This window comes from Erinaceus europaeus, chromosome 13 (genome assembly GCF_950295315.1).
Source record: "Erinaceus europaeus chromosome 13, mEriEur2.1, whole genome shotgun sequence".
NCBI lineage: Eukaryota > Metazoa > Chordata > Mammalia > Eulipotyphla > Erinaceidae > Erinaceus > Erinaceus europaeus.
In genome coordinates this window covers 19448576-19466030 of record NC_080174.1, presented here as the reverse complement: position 1 = coordinate 19466030, position 17455 = coordinate 19448576, and the positions used below count along the sequence as shown (strand labels likewise).

The following is a 17455-nucleotide window of genomic DNA, read 5'->3' as shown; positions in this document are numbered from 1 at the left end:
GGGCTCGAACTGGAATCCTTATGCTGGTCCTTGCACTTTGTGCCATGTGCGCTTAACCCACTGCACTCCCGCCCGACTCCCTTGAGGGAGTATTTTTAAGTCCTCTCTTACCATATATATTCAGCAATATAATACTAGTCCATACAAGAGAGAAAATAATGCTTAGGAGAATTAAAAACTCAATTAATGTAACTGGTGGAAAAAAATTAAAGACTTTTTACTTAGTAGCCTACAAGTGTATTATGAACTTTATCTTGTGGGACCTGGTTGAGTGCACATTACAATGAACTTTATCCTACAGCTATGTTAAATCTTTTTTAAAATCTAGCTTTTATAAACTTGGTTTTATCAGGCTAGTTATCTGGAGTCCATTCACAATAAATTTCAGAATATTTATACTGTTAGTATCATACAATCTGATAAGCAAGTATTATTTTTAATCACAGCATTGAAATATATGTAAAGTAAGCATAATCAAATATATGAGATGTTTGTCATAATATTTTGTGCAATGTAAGAAAGTAATTCTATTTTTTGTTCTATGTATTGTCAATTTTAATTTATTAAACTTGTGATACAAGTTTTAAAATTATCTGTGGTCCAAGAGGTAGCTCTCAAACATGAAGTCCAAAATTCGTCCCTGGCATCACATGTATCAGAACTATGCTCTGTTTCTCTCTCTTCTTCTCTCCTATCTCTCGTTAATCAATAAATTTCTGAGAATGTCTTTTTTTAAAAAAAACTTTTTAAGTTATCTATTTTGATGCTAAATACTCAACAATTAGTTAAGTTCCATTTCTAGGATACATCAAATGATAATTCCTTGACAGACTTCAAAGAACACACTTCTGATTCAAAATTAGTGTAAAAAAAAAAAGAGAAATAAAGGAAGAAAAAGAAAGTAATGCGCTCAATGATTAATTTTTTTTTTAAAAAAAAGAAAGTTGAAGGGTTTGCATCACAAGGCACTTATCTTTTGCAAAAGCTCTAGTCAAATTTTAATGTACTAAGCATACCCATAAAGCACTGTGAAAGAAAACAAGCCAAAGATGAATCATTAACACAAACTGAATCATTAACTTAACACTGGTTCTTTTGAACATAGCAGCCACTCATGGATATACATACATAGGAGTCCACAAAGGTGATGATCATTTACCTGAAGCCCCTGGCTGTGCCTGCTTTTTATCTCTCAACTCAACTAGTCCTCACTAGACATCCTGAGCTGGACTACTCCAACTAAAACAAAACTGCTGAATAAGGAAGGAAACAGAAAACAAGTGGGAAAAAGGAGGTTTGAAGGTCAACTAGACAGCAAAGAAACATCAGAAGTAATTATACATGCCAACTACCAAGAAACAAACATTTTTTAAATTACAGGTAGATCGGTATGTTCAATTGCTATGCATACTTTATACTGTTTTGAAGATAAACATCAACAATACAGGATCTTCTTTTGACCCTGCTTGTGAGATCTGGTAGTAATCTACGTTATTCAACAGATTTTTAAACAACAAAATTTAAACGTAACAAAAAGTCTAGAATGATTTATCTAATATAAATACCTTAAACTTGTTTCCCACACTGATGAAGCTAAGTTTTCCTGCTTTTTGTTTAGTATCTTTGTTGTTGTTTGTGGACGATTCAAATAATTCCCGTACAAACTTATCCCTGGATTCACATATTAAGGATTCAAGAGACATATGTAAGGCATCATTATTTTTCTCCACAAACTGGGTCTAAAAAGAAATGATACACAGAAATGTTTTAGTCTACCTTGCAGTAATAACCCTTAACCTAGCAGCTGTCCAAAAGAATTTTGGGGGGATGACAGAAATAGTCTATTATCTTCACTTTCCAATACAATTGCCAATAGTCAATGTGGACAGTAAGTGCATGGAACTTGGCTAGTGTGCTAGGAACTGAATTTATTTATTTATTTATTTATTTATTTATTTATTTTTTATGTAACTGAAATGTAACAGCCAGATGCAGCTAAAGGTTACTATACAGTCTGGTGCAGCTTCAACATCCAATGACTTTCTCCTGATCAAAGTTATACTCACTGTTTCATAGCACACTGCCCCTGCAAAATGCCTGATCATGAAGCCTTCATCATCTCTGATGTTCCTATGAATTGCCAGCTTTGATTTTCTAGGAATCTGAAACACAGTATGTATCAGTTATTCAATTATCAAAAATATATTACAGAATCCCTTAGAAAATATTTGGGATGTGAAATAGTTAAAAATCATTGGGTAGATTTCATACTTACCTCCAATTATACTACTTTTTAAATGTCAAATGGTCTTAAAAGTGCCAGTGAAACTGACTTAATATTTGGTTCTAATGTTTTAGGAAAGAAAAAAAAAAGTGAGCCAACCACAAAATCTACACACATTATTTACAAACATATAAAACATAAGTAGGCATTTTATAACTCAAACTGCCTATGTCCAGAGTAATGAATGGTTCTTTTGACCTTGACTGCTGAATTAAGAGTCACCTGAAGGGGGTTGGAAGACAGTGCACTTGACTGAGCACACATACTATATAATGTGCAAGGGTTCAAGCCCTGTCATCACATGGGTGGGGCTGGAGAGAGCTTCCCAAGTGGCAAAAAAAAAAAAAAAAAAAGAATCACTTGGAGAATTTTCAACCTGCCCCAAGTCCAGTTCATTTACATCAGGTGATTCCTAGGTGCAGCTAAGGCCCAGACGCACTGTTGTTCTCAAGAAAAATCTGAACTCAGCAGAAGTACCCACCCACTACTTGAAGCCATACATCCTAACATCTCTACACAATAAGCCCGAGTCTGTGTGAAATACACTAATCCACTAACCACCCCCTGATAAAGTAAAAAAAAAAAAAAAAAAAATGTGTGTGACATTATCTGAAATGTAATGTTAATTCATTCAGGTTGCTAAACACAACTCCAGCGTAACTAGCGAGAGATAAATGTGGCCTCTTTCAGTGTATGAGAAAGAATATTTTGAAGACCAGAGGCTAGAGGTGAGAATGTTTTACAGAAAACTGAGAAATTTTACACATGTTCCAGCAACTGTATAAATTAGGGACAAGAACAAAAAATATATATTTTGAACATTAAGTTGAAGAAAAAGTGATGAGAACTAATTGTCTATATATACTCAAAGTCCAAGACTGAGACCACATTTTACCAAAAAAAAAAAAAAAAAATTATGAAAAGCACTTTGATCAGAGAGGAAAACACTGAAATAGCAGATAAATCATCTGTACATTTTAGATTGGTAGATATAATCTTGATCAATTTAAGGAGATCTGATTAAGTTATCATTGTGGGAAAAATTTAAAAGTAAATATATTAATGCATCCATACATACATATATAACCCATAGGCTTTAGAAAAGTCATGATGTATTTTTTCTGTTTGTCTATGCAAAAATGTCATGGCTTTTCCAATAGTCATACACATGAAAACTAAATGTCCATTTGTAGAAGTTATGCAGGATAAATCGTAGTTGCTCTAGATCTTCCATAAGTTATTATTCCAATTACTGGGTTGTCTAACATTGGATTCTAGCACAATTTTGTTCCTATCACACAGTTCCAATTTTGGGTAAACTCACAGTGAGACGGAAATGGTCTTTGTGCTTCTGGTGAACTGCTGATGTAAAGTGTTGATCACTAGGCTGGGGAAGACGATTTTCTTCATCCAAAATATCCAATATTCCCACTAATTTTGCTTCAATCAAATCTATTAACAAAATATAAGAAGGTTGAAACATACTATTTTAAAGCTACAGGGACAATTTACTGATCGCAAATTTCAAAGGAGTAGTCATAAACAATTGAACAGATTATGTAACAACAAAAGAATCAAATACATAGGGAAAGGAAAAGGAAAATGAACAGACCAATATGACCAACATAGGTGAACTATCAAAGGCCTAGATACTAGACCAGAAACTAAAAGTCCAGTGTTTGCCTCACCTTGGTTGGAACCTCCAGGAAAACTGTTAAGTGGAATGGGTCAGAAATAGAGGGGTGGGTACCAGATGGCCTCACATGTAGGTGGAACTCAGGCGACAGCGTCAGAAAGGGAGACAACAGGGTGAAATGATGGACTGGGGATGGTGTAGTGTACCAAATCAAGGGACTTCTCAGAAGAACTGGAAAAGAGACACTTGGAGGGGGAGGGGAGACTGGGGTCCTAGGATAGTGGTAAGAGTGTTTTGCAAACACCTGTGATGTGAAGCTGGGAAATCGTGCCCATGTGTAGACAGCTGCACTGTAAACCATTAACCCCACCCCACCCCAATAAAATATTTTTTAAATTACAATAATATATATTTAATATATTATAATACTATCTTGTCCAAGGCACTTAAGTTATTGACTTGTCTGTCAAGTGAGTTTCAAAACTATGGCTTACCTATCAGTTGATTTTAGAGATAGGGAAGGAGGGAAGGGGAGGGGAGAGGAGGGGAACATGTAATGTATCTTCCCATAGTAACCAAAAGTAAAGTAAGAACAAAACCTACCTATACAGTCCTGATTATCCACATAATGTACTTCATTCACTCCTAGACCTTCTTTTTGGTAGAGTTCTTGTTCCTAAAATGAAACAATCATAATTACAGATGTGGAAATACTATGTGACACAGAACAGACTCATTTTGTGCCATTTCTGACCATAAATTTAGATTGTCAACTATGGAGGGGGGCTAAGGAATCTCACAAAATATTAGGGAATAAAATCCCTAAAGTGATGGAAAACAAATAAAAAAAATTAAATGGTTGGCATCTGATTTATGTATATGATAATGTTCCATTCTGTAGATATGTACATTTTCTCTTTAGCTAGGGAGAGCTATTGTTGCTCAGGATGCATTGGATCGACCTTCCCGTGGTGCATCCCGTGAGTACCCATTCATTGGGGAAACTGAGGATCCTTCCTAGCCGACTGAATCCACATGGATCCCAGTCACTTTCAAAGCCAGCAACAAGCAGACATCAGGCTCAACCTGACGCTGTTGACTGGCTACGGAAGAAGGGCAAACGCTAGAAGAAGAAGAAATGCACAAGTTATGAATAAATAAAATTATCTTTTCCTAACTGTTCAACTATAAGGAAAGATCAGAGTTTTGCAATATTGTTAGCATTTTAAAGCCAAACATCATTAAAATGAATCTGAGCTCAGCAAAAGCTTTCTCTTAAAGGGCCAAACAGTATATATTATCAGCAATGGGCCATACTGTCTCTGTGACAAGTAATCAACTATGTCTCTGCACCATAAAAGCAGCCACAGCTAACAATCAATGAGGTAGTATGAATGTCTTTCAATAAACTTTATTTGCAAAAACAGGAATTATGCTGGATTTGTCCCAAAGGCCACAATTTACCAACCCCTGAGATACACAGAGACATTAGAACTTGCTTTTATGCTTGTTTGCAAGTTTAAAGAATAGTTCAACTAACTAGCTCCTTTTTGATATAAAATATTTCTCTATGATCTCCTCAAGAGCCCTAAATCATTTTTCAAAGACAGGTAGCAATCTAGGTGGTGGTCCTATGAATTAAAGCACTGGGCCCTCAAGCATGAGGCCCTGTGTTTGATCAAGGGCATTGTAAGTGCCCAAGTAATGTTCTGGTCCTCTCTCTCAAAAGTGAGTATTTTTAAAGGTATGTTAAACAGACTTTCAACATTTTCAGAGGCATTAAAATCAGAAAACAGTAATAAACTACACATACTGGCAGAGTGATACGTATATTTATGTATACACGCTATATATTACTGAGGAAAATAAATGGAATTTGGAAACACAACTTAATAATCAAAATACAGTCTCTCAATATAAGTCAGGTATCTTCTTGAAATTTAAAATTTAAAAGGCCAGGCAGTGGACTACATCCCATAATTAGGGGCGGTTCACACCTGGTAGAGTGCACAGGTCACAGTACACAAGAACCCTGGCTTAAACCCCCAGCACCCACCTGCGTAGGGGAAGCTTCATGACTGGTAAAGCAGGTCTGCAAGTCTCTCTCTTTCTATCTTCCCCTCCCCTCTCAATTTCTGTTAATATCCAAATAAATAAATATTAAAAAAAAAAAAAAACTTCACTCAATCAGGAAGAACTAATGTGTCTGGATAATCATTTTCAGAGAAACTATCTTAACTGACAAGTACTTGTTTTATCTGTTTGTTTATACCAGAAGTGGCTTAACTTTAACTACAAGATATAAGTAAAATATACAGAAGCAGGAATGTGTTTTAGGGGAAACCCATAAAAATAAAAACAAGGGAATGGGGCGGTAGTGCGGCAGGTTAAATGCATGTGGCACAAAGCACAAGGACCGGTGTAAGGATCCCAGTTTCAGCCCCCGGCTCCCCACCTGTAGGGGGTCGCTTCACATGCGGTAAAGAAGGTCTGCAGGTGTCTTTCTCTCTTCCTCTCTATCTTCCCCTCCTCTCTCAATGTCTCTCTGTCCTATCCAAAAAAAAATTTTTTTTTAAATGTCCACAGGAGCAATGGATTCTAGTGCAGGTGCCAAGCCCCCGAGATAACACTGGAGGCAAAAAAAAAAAAAAAGAGAGAGAGAGAGAGAGAGAGAGAGAGAGAGAGAGAGAGAAAAGAAAAATGGGTAGTGTACAGAAGCTATTTCATAGCAGTGCTAGGAAAAAAAAAATAGAGTGCTATGAGCCAGGAGTCAAGAAGGCAGGTTCAGACCCACAAAAATCACTGAATTGTTCTGGGAAGTATTTCCTTCATCTTAAAATACAAAGCTGGTTAAGCGCAAGTGGCACAAAGTGCAAGGACCAGCATAAGGATCTCTGTTCGAGCCCCCAGCTCCCCACGTGCAGGGGAGTCAATTCACAAGTGGTGAAGCAGGGATGCAGGTGTCTGTCTCTCTCTCCACCCTCTGTCTTCCCCTCCTCTCTCCATTTCTTTCTGTCCTATCAAACAACAGTGACATCAATTAACAACAACAAGGGCAACAAAATAAAACAAATAAAACAACAAGGGCAACAAAAAGGGAATAAATAAATATAATTTTTTAAAAAATACAAGGCTGCATTAGATATTCTTTTAAATCAACTACATTTCCTCAATAAAATATATCTGAAATTGCTCAAAAAAGAAAGTCATGAGTTTGCCATACGAAAATTCTGGAGAATTCAAATACAAGTAGGGAAAAAAAACGTGGTGGACCTGATCCAAAAACACTTTTACTTACTCTGTAGGCTAACCAATTATAAGAGCCAGGGAAGTAAATGGTAGAGTACAAGCTTTCCACATACGACCTGGATTGGAACACACACACACATATACACATTCACACATTCACACACACACACACACACACCAAAAAATAAATGTGCCAAGTAATTCCCCCAGACTTGGTGTCAGTCGTGCCCACAGTTACTAACAGCAGTGTCAGGAAGTAGACCTGAGATCTATCTGTCTGGCCAAAGATACACCATTCACAATCCACAAAGTAGTGGTCATGGGAATGGGACCAGAAAAGCCTTGCCCAGAGGCAGTCTAGACTAATCGTTCCAGGAAATCTCCAACTGTGGTTGTTTTCCTGCCACACACAAAGGGGTCAAAAGAATAGCAGCATAACTGAGTAGAAATAGAGCAGCACAGAGCAAGGGTGAGAGGTGTCAAGTTGGGGTGTGACGGATGAAAGCATGAAGTCGTTGGCAACCTAGGAATATACACAACTGAACCAGAAAAAGAAACGAGCAAGATTTTAAGTCTAGTGAAAGGTGTGAGTACAGATAAATGTCCACTCCAGAGGAGCTACCTGTTCAAATTCTGCTGGGTCCCTAAGATTCAAATGTATCATTAATATATCTGAGGGGCTTGTGCAGTAGTTAAGCCACTGTTGGGCAACTTTGATGTTCTGGGTCTCTTCACATCAATCATGGTAACTGTGGCAGATGTCTCTGTTCCTGTGGAATTTAATTAGCCTCCAAAGACTTTGATGAGACTTTTCACAGCAGACTCTTTTCCCCCTCTGCCACCGCCCCGCCCTACTTCCTCCAGATAGATGGCAAGAGATAGAGAAGGAGATAGAGAAAGAAAAAAAAGGAGAGACAGGATAGCACTCACTATACCACAGCTCATGGAGTTTCCCCTTCACATGGTGCCTCCATGTGGTATTTGGGGGCTTGAACTTGGGTCCTTGCACACAGTAAAGTGTGGCCTCTCCCACACCAGATGAGCCATCTCCCAGCCCTTTAATGCAGTTCTGAAATTTAAAATGTAGTAGAAATTACCTCCTTTAGAATTCTTTCATTAAAAAATTGTTGAAGTTTTTCATTGCAATAGTTGATGCAAAACTGCTCAAAACTGTTATGTTCAAAGTATTCTGAAACAAAACCAGAATTAAGTCACCATCAGTTCAGCTACATGCTGTAAATTTACTTTAGTATAAAATTTTATTGTATCAGTATGTTAAGATTTAAATTCTGTTAGGCATTAAAGGTAAGTATTAAAAAATGCCTTGCTTCATTTAATAAAAACAACATGTGTCAGGTGAGATAAATGGTACATAGTAAGATATAAAATGTAAGTCAGTTGTAACAATATTTGAAAGCAGATATTAAAGCAAACTGAATAAAACAAACACGTTTGAAAATGAAAGTGTCTTGAGAAGTTTTTTTCTGTGTCTGTAAAATGACAGTTAAATAAAAATATTTTGGAGGCCAACTCATTTATGAAACTAAGGGATCCTATTACGTTGAACCTGTTGTATGTATATTACGCTAAACCTAGTGTAGACCAGGAAATAAATGCTCAAAGTCAGCAGTGAGGGTTTATCTTTGGACAAAAAATGTTTTATCATAAAGTTTAAAATACACATCACAAAACTGCCCCTTTTCCCAAATGCAAACACTCAAGGTTCCCTTTTAGCCAAGGCAAACTATAGAAGAGGAAGACACACTACACAGCCAGCCTAAACACACATTTTGATAAAGCCCAAGATAAAAGAAAGTTAGATTAATATAATCATTCAGAACAAAGCTGCACTCAGATTTTGCTAACCCCGTTTATGTTTGCTTGCAAAGATCTGCAGCTCTTCTCAACTATTTATTCTGAGGTTTTATTCATTTGGTGGAAAAATTAAATAGAAATGGTTCTGTTGACAATGAACAGGAATGATGAATTTTTATACGAAATTATGAAGGTGACCAACATATGTGAGGTCAAGCTATATTCAGTTCCACATTACAAATTTTTTAATGACTTAATTCTCATTATAGTAACACTTGAGATTTTAGCTCTATCCAGATGTATTAATTTCAGAGTACAGGGATGCTGTCTGACTATCGTGGTTTCAATCAGTTATCTTTTAATTTTTCGCTGAAGTAGCTGTTTTCTATTTTAATCATATTATGAAATAAGATACACATATCGAACTATAACTAAAAGATATTACAGTAGGCTTTTTTTTTTTTTAGTTTTACTTATGTATGGTAAAAACAGGATAAAGATCTAACAAATGCAACTTTACAAAACAAAAATTATATTTACCAAAGCCAGCAATATCTAGAACTCCAATAAAATAGGATGATGCTTCAAATGGGAAACACTGATTTACTCTGTTTACCACATGATCAAAAAGATGGCTATAAACAGTCTTTGCCAGGGCATCACGAGCATTGTTTGCTTGTTCCACCTTCAAGGGCACCCTGTAAAAGGAGAGCGTGCTAATGAAAATTCTTTACAGTAATATTTGTGAAAAGAAGTCAGATACCCAAGGTCAAAGACTATCTAAGTGTAGTCACTATGAAGAACAAAATAAACAGATTTTTTTTTTTTTTAAGTTCGTTTGTGAACAGATACAGCTAAATGGGGCTAGGTAGAATGCTGTAACAGAAGAAGGAAACATCTACAGCTAGGTTCAAAAAAAGTCTCTTAATGAATAACGGTTTTTAGAATAAAAATCTACTGTACATATATTCTATTTTGTGTAAATTCTATTTATTAGAACTGTCTCAAAAAGCACAGTTCTGAAACACTTGGGAAAATGATCTGGTGCTGTCAAACACTGATTAGCATAAACAACTCCTATTTTCAGAGTAAAATATAAAATTTCATTGTAAAAAGTACAACCATTTCAAAGCTAGCTTTTCCCTGACAACCCGGCAGGGGAGAATTTTCACAAAGCAAGGGAGACATTTACTTTATGACTGTTCCTTTGGTGCCCCCTGCTGTTGTGAGCATGACTCTGGTAGTCAAACTTCCTCGAAGATCATCTTGATCCAAACCCAGTAATTCAGCACAATATTCTAATGACTGAGCAGATTTATTCTTCAGATTACAACCACCTAACAAAAGAATATTTAGAGTTGAAGTTAATAAGTGTGACGTATGCCCGATTTCAAAAACCCATTTCTAAGAAGTATACTTCACTTATATAAACCCATAGAATAGTTGTTTGTTTGGGGTTTCTGTTTTGTTTTGTTTTTTTAACTTTTAATTTTGCCACCCTTGTCAGATACACCTACTGCCATAGTAATGGGAGACCCTCATGTAATACAGTTCATGGAATAATCTTTCCAGCCTATCAATATTACCCAGCCACTGTTCGACATTTTATTTTTTTAACATTTTTTATTTACTTATAAAATGGAAACATGTTCTACATTTTATGACCCTGCAAGTAAGACACACACTGACCGATTATGGTCCTCGTTGCTATATTCAGTATCAGAGAAACAGAGTGCTTTGTCACTAAAATATATAAAAAACTGCAGGCGGTGGTTTTAGTAGCAAACATTAGAAGGTACTTTTATAGGTGGCTATGGGTGTGTGTGTGTATCAGTGTGTGTATGTATCAGTGTATGTTTATCAATGTGTATCAGTGTTGTGTATCAGTGTATCAGTGTGTGCATCAGTGTGTGTATCAGTGTGTGTATATCAGTGTGTGTATCAGCATGTGTGTATCAGTGTATGGTTATCAATGTGTATCAGCGTGTGTTTATCAGCATGTGTATCAGTGTGTGTATCAGCGTGTGTCCATCAGTGTGTGTGTATTAATGTGTGGTTATCAATGTGTGTGTATCAGTATGTGTTTATCAGTGTGTGTATGTATCAATGTGTGTGTGTATCAGTGTGTGTATGTATCAGTGTGTGTATGTATCAGTATGTGTGTGTATCAGTGTGTGTATGTATCAGTGTGTGTGTGTATCAGTGTGTGTATCAGTGTGTGTGTGTGTGTGTGTGTGTGTATTCGTGTGTGTGTGTGAGTGTATCAGTGCGTGTGTATCAGTGTGTGCACATGAGCACGCACAAGCATTCTTAAGATATGCTCATGTTGCTCAGAGACAGGTAACAGGATAAAGAGATAGTTGCTAAACACGGTATCTGCAGATAAAGACTGACATAAAACCTTGGCTACTTAAATAATCTAGTTTACTAACTCTCTGAATTCACTGCCTCATTATAATGTTCTCTGCTTTCTACTCTTTTTTCCTTTCAGTAGGAGAAACTGTGAGAGGAAGAATACGGTAACATAAATATGTACTATGTGCCTTTGGACCACGTAAGTTCTTTGAGCTATTTAGTTCATTCTAATTTTATATATAAATCTATAGCTACATGTCCTACAACACAGTAATAATATGGGATGTGAAACTGTCACTTATTACTTCTACCAACATTTGTCACGTGTGTACTCATTATTCTAAGCTTTTTGCATTACTTAGAATCTCTCACACACTCCCTAAGTATAATAGCGCTATAAAGTACATGAATTATATCATGACATATATCACATTTTCAAAATAAAATTTCAAATCCATGAAGAAAAAAAAATACCACTCATGGTCTGGGAGGTGGCACAGTAAATAAAGTACTGGACTCTCAAGCATGAGGTCCCGAGTTCAATCCCTGGCAGCACATATACCAGAGTGATGTCTGGTTCTTTCTCTCTCTCCTCCTATCTTTCTCATGAACAAATAAAATTTAAAAAGAAAAAAAACTACTCTTTAGAGCTTGCATGTTACCATACACAAGGATCCAGGTTCAAGCTCCCAGTCCCAACCTGCAGGGGGGAAAGCTTCACCAGCAATGGATTAGTGAGTGCTATAGTGTCTCTCTTCTTTTCTGTCTCTCTACCTCTTTCTCTGTTTTTCTGTTTCACCTCTACCAAAAAAAAAAAAAGTGAGAAGGAAGGAAGGAAGGAGGAAGGAAGGAGAGAGGGAGGGAGGGAGGGAGGAAAGGAGGAGAGGAAGAAATGCTAAGTGTGGGAAGAAAGGGGTAATGGCCTTGTATAGTTCTAAGCAAGCACAGAACCCCAGTCATAACCTTGGTGGCCAAAGAAAGAGAGACTTGTGGTTAGTACTAAGTGCCAGGCATAATTATTTGTCATATTTTACAAACACCTAATTTATTCCTCTTTATAACACATGGCAAGGACTATTATTATCCATAGTTTATGGGCAATCAAACTGAGAAACAGGAGAGGCTAATTAATTGGGCTTCTGGTCCAAATCACATGGCATGCAGTAAGTGCCTGCAGTAAATCTGGCTCTTAAACACTACCCTAAGTTGCATCACACATTACTGAATTCACATCATCACAGACATTACAAGTGAAAGTCATTAAGACCGCCAAGTTCAATTCGTTCATTCACAGATCAGGACTGTCAGAAGGGTCAGTGACTCAGGGCAATGAGGGACAATTATTATCAATACTTGCACTAGTTAAATAAGAGTAGATACCAGCTCTTGCATGTACCGGTTCATTAATAACCATATCACTTACTTTCTGAACAGGTATGAGTTCTGTTAAATGTAGATAATGTCCCCTATGTCATTATCCCATGAAGTCTAAATCATGATTAGTATTCATGATGAACTATATATAGTACGTGAAGGGTGGCCTTGCACATAGCAGATATTGTTCTACATGTTCTCTTTTCTTCCTCTTGTGCCCCGTCTCTAATTGTACGTGAAGTATAGATATTACACTTTAAAGCACTTCTCCTGAAGCATTTCTTCATTATTTCATGAATAAAAAAGTCAAGGTTCAGAGCTTCAGGGATATAAGCTAAAGTTCATGTTACTACTATATTAAATGGTGTTTTCAATTTTTAAAAAAGCCACCTCGTTTAAGTATAAGATTTAAAAATAATGTATTAGGGGTGGATAGCATAATGGTTATGCAAAGAGACTCTCATATGCCTGAGGTACCCAAGTCCCAGGTTGAATCCCCTGCATCACTGCAAGCCAGAGCTGATCAGTGCTCTGGTTTAAAAAAAAAATTACTTAAAAATAATGTATTAATAACACAGGAGTTAGCAATGTTTTTTCTCTGAAGAATCATTTTAAGCTTTAGTAGGCACGTAGGGCATGTAGTCTCCGTCACAACCTCACAACTCTGCTCCTAAAGCATGAAGGACAGCACACAAGATGAATGAATGTGGTTATGTTCCAATAACACCTGAATTACAAAATCAGACAGCTGGTCTGGTTTGATCATGGGTCACAATGTACCAACACCCATTTATCAGAGATTAAATATTTGACAACAAAAAAAAAGTCTTGACAGTTCAGATACCAGAATATTTCAAGTTGAAAATACCATCATTCAGGTATACTTGCATAAAATTGAACTTAATTCCACTTCCCATTAACAAAATGTTTATATAATCAGTTGACCTACTTGCTTGATCCAAGTTTATATCAGTTAATCAGGAAAGTTATCGGTATCTTAATAGATGACTGAAAATTATTTACTTATTGGAAAGTATATTATCAGGTGAAACTTCTGACTATAAGTAATCCTGACAAAGCTATGTCTCCTCCATAACAGTGATTAATAATGGACTGGGGGCCAGGTGGTGGTGCACTGGGTCAAGCGCACATAGTATGAAGTGTAAGGATCCCGGTTTGAGCCCCAGTTCCCCACCTGCAGAGGGGTAGCTTCACAGGTCATGAAGCAGGTCTGTATGTGTCTATCTTTCTCCCTCTCTGTCTTCACATCCCCTCTCAATTTCTGTCCTACCAAAAAAAAAAAAAAAACAGAAAAATGGCCATAGGAGCAGTAGATTTGTAGGGAAGGAAGGAAGGAAGGAAGGAAGGAAGGAAGGAAGGAAGGAAGGAAGGAAGGAAGGAAGGAAGGAAGGAAGGAAGGAAGGAAGGAAAAAAGAAAGAATGCAGCACTCATGACTTGCAAGAATCACCATGACATAAAATATTCTACAAATGTCAGGGTATTAACCAAGTTTTGCATATACACTTAATTTACATGAGCAGAAAAGGATAAGACATCTAATATCACTTCTATCTGTAGAAATACAAAACAATTTAAAATAGAAAAAAAAAATACCAACCTGAAGTACTGCCGGCTTCCTCAAAATCAATATTTCCAAGGTGCAGGACACCAGCCACTACACGGAATAGATCAAGTTTTTCTTCATCTCCCAAACCAATCTTTTTCATAGCTGTGCACATTCTAATAAAGTCTCCATGGTCATCTAAGAGAGGATCTTTCAAGGAACCTGACTTAACATACTGTAAAAGATGAAGGTTATCAGTTAACTGATCTTTGCATTACTTGTGCCGAGACAATTACGTGTTTATATACACATGCAAAAATAAAATTTATCAATGAAAAAACTTTAGTATTTCTAGCACATTTACAACCTGAATAACTGGGCAAGTGTGCGGAGATTTCTCTGAATCCTCATTTCATGGTTTGCATCCACTGCATGTGAACCTAAAAATTATCTCACTAGAAATTTAATAAAAGTGGAATTAGATATATTCCACTTAAATAATACTAACTCTAAAGTATCAAAAGACTATGATATTAGATAAAAAAATAAATTGAGTGGAAAATGACATAATACCAGCAGTTGAAATCAGCATGAATGGATGACATATTAAAAACAACTGAGGAAAAGAAGTGAATAATAATTTAAACCTAGCACTTAGCATTCAACTCCCTTAGGTTAACTGCACCAATATTCAATAACACTAAACAGTGAACAGGCCAATAATAACTTTATAGCCTGATAATTATATTTTAAACCTGAGTGTGTGTGTGTGTGTGTGTGTGTGTGTTCACGCACTCAAGGGCACACACACGTGAGCCCTAGAGTATAACAGTATACATTATTTCATATATACATTATATATGAAAAAAACAACAGAAAAAAATAATAAATTAATTTTTACTGCAAAAAGAACTTGCATCCACAATGTTCATTTTTTTACAACTACAACAAACCAGAAAAAAAGGCAGAAGAAAAAAAAGTCAAGTCTGCAGAAACTAGAAGAAGTATAAAAGTTACTGAACACAGAAAGAATGAACTAGAAATTTTCCAGAACTCAAGAATAAATAAGTAAAGTTAAACATTACATATCATCAAAACTAATCAGCCATTAAAAGACACTTCTTAGAGATATTTTTTTCCTTCCATGTTGTTAATTACTTCTCAGCTAAGGCTGAGACTGTCTCAAAAATGTTTGAAATGTTTAGTTTTCTTATGTGAAATTTCTGGAAAATGTCTAGGTAAATAAGTTTGCTCTTATTCTTAAGAGAAAAAAACGAAGCAATCACGTGCAGCCCACATTAACAAAACACCTATGATGCAGAATTTTTAGTCTTGCAATTTGATTATTTCCTTTTAAAATTATTTCTAATAAAGTGTTAATTAATATATTGCTATTACGGATAACTAAAAATGCTGCATTCTCCTAAAAATTACAGCTAACTTAAAAACACTCAAATAAAAGTAGGCAGCGGGTTCTAATTAGTTAAAAATGATCACCTTATCCTCCTGAGAAAGAAGACATAAAAAGTAATGTCAATATATTAATCCATTGTACACTTACTTATTTTTATATGCATATATACTCAATATATCCTGACAAAAATATTCGGGCTCTAGAATCAGAAATAATACATTTTCCTCTTAGGATAGTACAAAGAATAGATGCTTTTCTTTGGAGAGTAAAATTCAGTTTTCCTCTTTACTTAGTTTCTTCCATGCTAATGTTCCATTAGGAACTGGTTCTATTATCTTAGTGAAAACAATCCAACACTGGCAATGTCGTAATAAGATACAGATCAACATGACAAAGATACAGTTAAAAATATTACTATTGCTTTAAATAACATTTATGGTTTACAATTCAGATATCTGTGTATAAATGATAACAGAATGGTAACCTAAACAAAATAACTGCAGAGTAATCTACGTAGAATTCAAAATAATGAGAAGTTTACTTTATTTCTGTTCTTTCCTAGTAATACATTAGAGACACAATTCATCTCTCCCATTTTAAAAGGAGTAAGAATCATCTGACTAAAAAATCAGGCACATTAAGACTGAGTATAATAAAAAATGGTTCAAAGCAGAAGTACACTAGAGTTTGCAGTGAGTACCCCCTCACACTTCCTCTCCACTATTCCAAGCTTTGGGTCCATGATTGCTCAACAATTTGTTTGGCTTCGTATGTTAACTCTCTTTTCAGTCACCAGGTTCCAGATGTCATCAGGATGCCGGCCAGGCTTCCCTGGACTGAAGACCCCACCAATGTGTCCTAGAGCTCCACTTCCCCAGAGACCCACCCTACTAGGGAAAGAGAGAGGCAGACTGGGAGTATGGACCGACCAGTCAACGCCCATGTTCAGTGGGGAAGCAATTACAGAAGCCAGACCTTCTACCTTCTGCAACCCACAATGACCCTGGGTCCATGCTCCCAGAGGGATAGAGAATGGGAAAGCTATCAGGGGAGGGGGTGGGATATGGAGATTGGGTGGTGGGAATTGTATGGAATTGTACCCCTCCTACCCTATGGGTTTTGTTAATTAATCCTTCCTTAAATAAAAAATAAATAAGTAAATAAATAAATAAATAAAAGAAAAAAATGGTTCAATTAAATAGTAATATAATTCTGAAGAAAATTAATAAAGACAATATGACTTAAGACCTATAATTCTCACTTAACATTTTAATAAAGACAAGTTAACATCACATACAACTTAAATACTGCATATTAACATGTACAAGTATAGTAGGGTTCAGATTAAGTATTTAATGTTTTAAAAAGAATATCCAGTGGTATAATAATATCTCATTATTCTTTAAGGCTGAATAATTCAATAAGACTTACATATAAACATTTCATAATATATTATAGAAATAGGATTATTTTGTATTGAAATAACACAGTTCCACAATAATGCTTATTCTACCTACATCAAAGCATATTTCAGTCTCTAAATGGACAATAAACTATAAAAGGCATACGTTATACCTAATCTCAATTGGTATTATGAGAGTAAGTTTCTAAAATCCTGGCAAAGAGTAATTCTGAGGCAGCTGAACATCATCATCGTTGGGAAAAGAGTAAGAAGAGATCAGGATGCTGAGGTCTAACCAAGAAAAATCGGAAACCATTACTCCTGGATAAGTACCATTGTAAAGTATTAACCCTAGAAATAA

The 17455-nt window shown here is 36.0% G+C and overlaps 1 protein-coding gene across 6 annotated transcripts in view; it reads right to left on the bottom strand.

Moving 5' to 3' along the window:
- Nucleotides 1-17455, bottom strand: part of MYO6 (myosin VI) — a 148699-nt gene that overhangs the window by 45170 nt on the left and 86074 nt on the right. For all 6 annotated transcript variants that reach the window (XM_016187611.2, XM_060205413.1, XM_060205412.1 and 3 more), the window contains exons 11-18: nt 14333-14513; nt 10177-10321; nt 9525-9682; nt 8267-8358; nt 4524-4596; nt 3609-3736; nt 2067-2162; nt 1566-1739 (exon numbers count right to left, since the gene is read on the bottom strand). In XM_016187611.2, coding sequence (XP_016043097.1) covers nt 1566-1739; nt 2067-2162; nt 3609-3736; nt 4524-4596; nt 8267-8358; nt 9525-9682; nt 10177-10321; nt 14333-14513 — 1047 coding nt within the window. The remainder of the gene's footprint in view (nt 1-1565; nt 1740-2066; nt 2163-3608; nt 3737-4523; nt 4597-8266; nt 8359-9524; nt 9683-10176; nt 10322-14332; nt 14514-17455) is intronic.